The 2,224-nt window shown below is 37.1% G+C and overlaps 1 protein-coding gene across 1 annotated transcript; it reads left to right on the top strand.

Moving 5' to 3' along the window:
• The first annotated feature begins 941 nt into the window (after positions 1 to 941).
• On the top strand, positions 942 to 1,538 carry LOC142177292 (uncharacterized). Its single transcript, XM_075245766.1, has 2 exons — positions 942 to 1,246; positions 1,397 to 1,538. Exons 1-2 carry the CDS (start codon positions 942 to 944, stop codon positions 1,536 to 1,538), a joined length of 447 nt encoding a protein of 148 aa, XP_075101867.1.
• Positions 1,539 to 2,224: the final 686 nt, after the last annotated feature.

Genomic DNA, 2,224 nt, shown 5'->3' with positions numbered 1-2,224 from the left:
TTGCCTGGCTTGGCCTTCGCGAATGCGAGATGCCCTTCACGAACGCGAAGGCTAATTTTTCCTGGCCAGTCTCTTTCCCTTCGCGAACGCGAGGCTTCTGTCGCGAAGGCGAAGCTTTGAACCTCAAGCCTTCGCAAACGCGGTCGCTATGTCGCGAACGCGAAGCACAAAATGTGCCAGCCCCAATTTGCTCTTTGCGTTCGCGAGAGTACCTTCGCGAACGCGAAGAAGGACACACCAGAAGCCTGAAGTCTGCAGAAAACCAGATTTCCTAAGTTCGAAATCATCTCGTAGCCTATCCGAAACTCACCCGAGCCCTCGGGGCTCCAAACCAAACATCCACACAAGTTCTAAAATATCATACGAACTTGCTCGCGCGATCAAATCGCCAAAATAACAGCTAGAACTACGAATCAGACACCAAATCAAAGGAAGTTTTCAAGAAAACTTTAAAACTTATATTTTTACAACCGGACGTCCGAATCACGTCAAATCAACTATGATTCTCACGAAATTCGGCAGACAAGTCATAAATATTATAGTGGACCTACACTGGGATTTGAAACTAAAATACGGATCGGAGGTCAATAAATCCAACATCAGTAATTTCTTAAAAATCATTAAGCTTTCAAGCTTTTAATTATTTAATCAAAATTTCACATCTCGGGCTAGGGACCTCGGAATTCGATTCCGGGCATATGTCCAAGTTCCAAATCACGATACAGAGCTACAGGAATTGTCAAAACACTGATCCAGGTCCGTTTGCTAAAAATATTGACTGAAGTCAATTGAATTGAGTTTTGAAGCTCTATTTCACATTTTAATTAATTTTTCATATGAAAACTTTCCGAAAAATTTTACGGACTGCGCATGCAAGTCGAGGAATGATAAATGGTACTTTTCGAGGTCTTAGAACACAAAATTATTTATTAAATTTAAATATGACATTTTGGGTCATCACAAAAGAATACCCACCTAACATTGATAAAGATAATACTCAAACAAGGATAAACTTTCAATCTTGCCAAAATGATGGAGAATCGCTTTGGAAATTTGATCAAGAAGTGATTAGGAGGGCTTTAATTGGGATGATAGTTATTGATAAATTACCATTTAGTTTTGTAGAAAAGGAAGGCTTTATGAAGTTTATGAGAATAGCTCAACCACTATTTCGTCTTTATTCTCGTAGAGCAATAACAAGGGATTATTATGAAGTTTATGGTGAATTGAAGCAAAATCTAAGAAGGTCTTTTAGAGAAGCACAACCAAATATTTGCCTCACAACAGACACATGAACTTCATTGTAAAGAATAAATTATATGTGTTTGACAACCCACTTCATTGATAGGGATTGGAAGTTGCATAAAAGAATACTAAATTTTTGCTCTATCACTAGTTATAATGGTGAAGAGATGGCTAAAGCTATTTGTAATTATTTTCTTGAATGGAAATTAGACAAGGTGTTCACTGTTACCGTGGACAATGCTTCTTCAAATGATGTCACAGTCAAAGAATTGTCTAAAAAGTTAGATATATGAAAAACTAATATGATGAGTGGTAAACATCTTCATGTGAGATGCATGGCTCATATACTTAATCTAATTGTGCAAGATGGTTTGAAAGAAATTGATGCTTCTGTCACATGTGTTAGAAATATTGTGAGGTATGTGAAATCGTCGCATGTAATGACCTTAAAGTTTAAACGATGTTATGCACATGTAAAGCTAGAATGTACCAAAACATTATGTTTGGATGTTCCTACTAGGTGGAATTCCACCTATTTGATGTTGGATATGGCGCAAAACTTTGAAAAGGCCTTTGACAAGTTTCATCTTTTTGATGAAGGATTTTCTGCTTATCTTTGTTCTCATCTTTGTGAAGACGGTAGTAGTGCAGGTCCTCTTGAATCTGATGATTGGGTGAATGTGAGAAACGTGATAAAGTTTCTTACAAGATTTCACGAGCTCGCCAAAAAAGTTTCAGGTTCACGTTATGTCACTTGCAATGCTCATTTTGAGGATGTATCTGAACTTTATTGTCATTTGAAAATGTGTTTAATTATTGAGGATGAGAGTTTGAGAAAAATGGCTTAGAGGATGCAAGAAAAGTTCAAGAAGTATTGGGGTGAGCCTGAAAAGATGAATAAAATAATTTTTATTGCTTCCGTCTTGGATCCACGTAACAAGTTTGAATATGTTAGCCTTGCACTTGATGAAATTTTTGG

This window comes from Nicotiana tabacum, chromosome 23, assembly GCF_000715075.1.
Source record: "Nicotiana tabacum cultivar K326 chromosome 23, ASM71507v2, whole genome shotgun sequence".
In the NCBI taxonomy this organism is placed as follows: domain Eukaryota; kingdom Viridiplantae; phylum Streptophyta; class Magnoliopsida; order Solanales; family Solanaceae; genus Nicotiana; species Nicotiana tabacum.
This window is presented reverse-complemented; position numbering and strand designations above follow the sequence as displayed.

Coding starts and splice junctions, on each gene's coding strand:
- LOC142177292 (XM_075245766.1), top strand. CDS start 942: ATGACATTTTGGGTCATCACAAAAGAATACCCACCTAACATTGATAAA. Junction 1,247..1,396: donor TTGAAGCAAAATCTAAGAAG/GTCTTTTAGAGA, acceptor CTCTATCACTAG/TTATAATGGTGAAGAGATGG.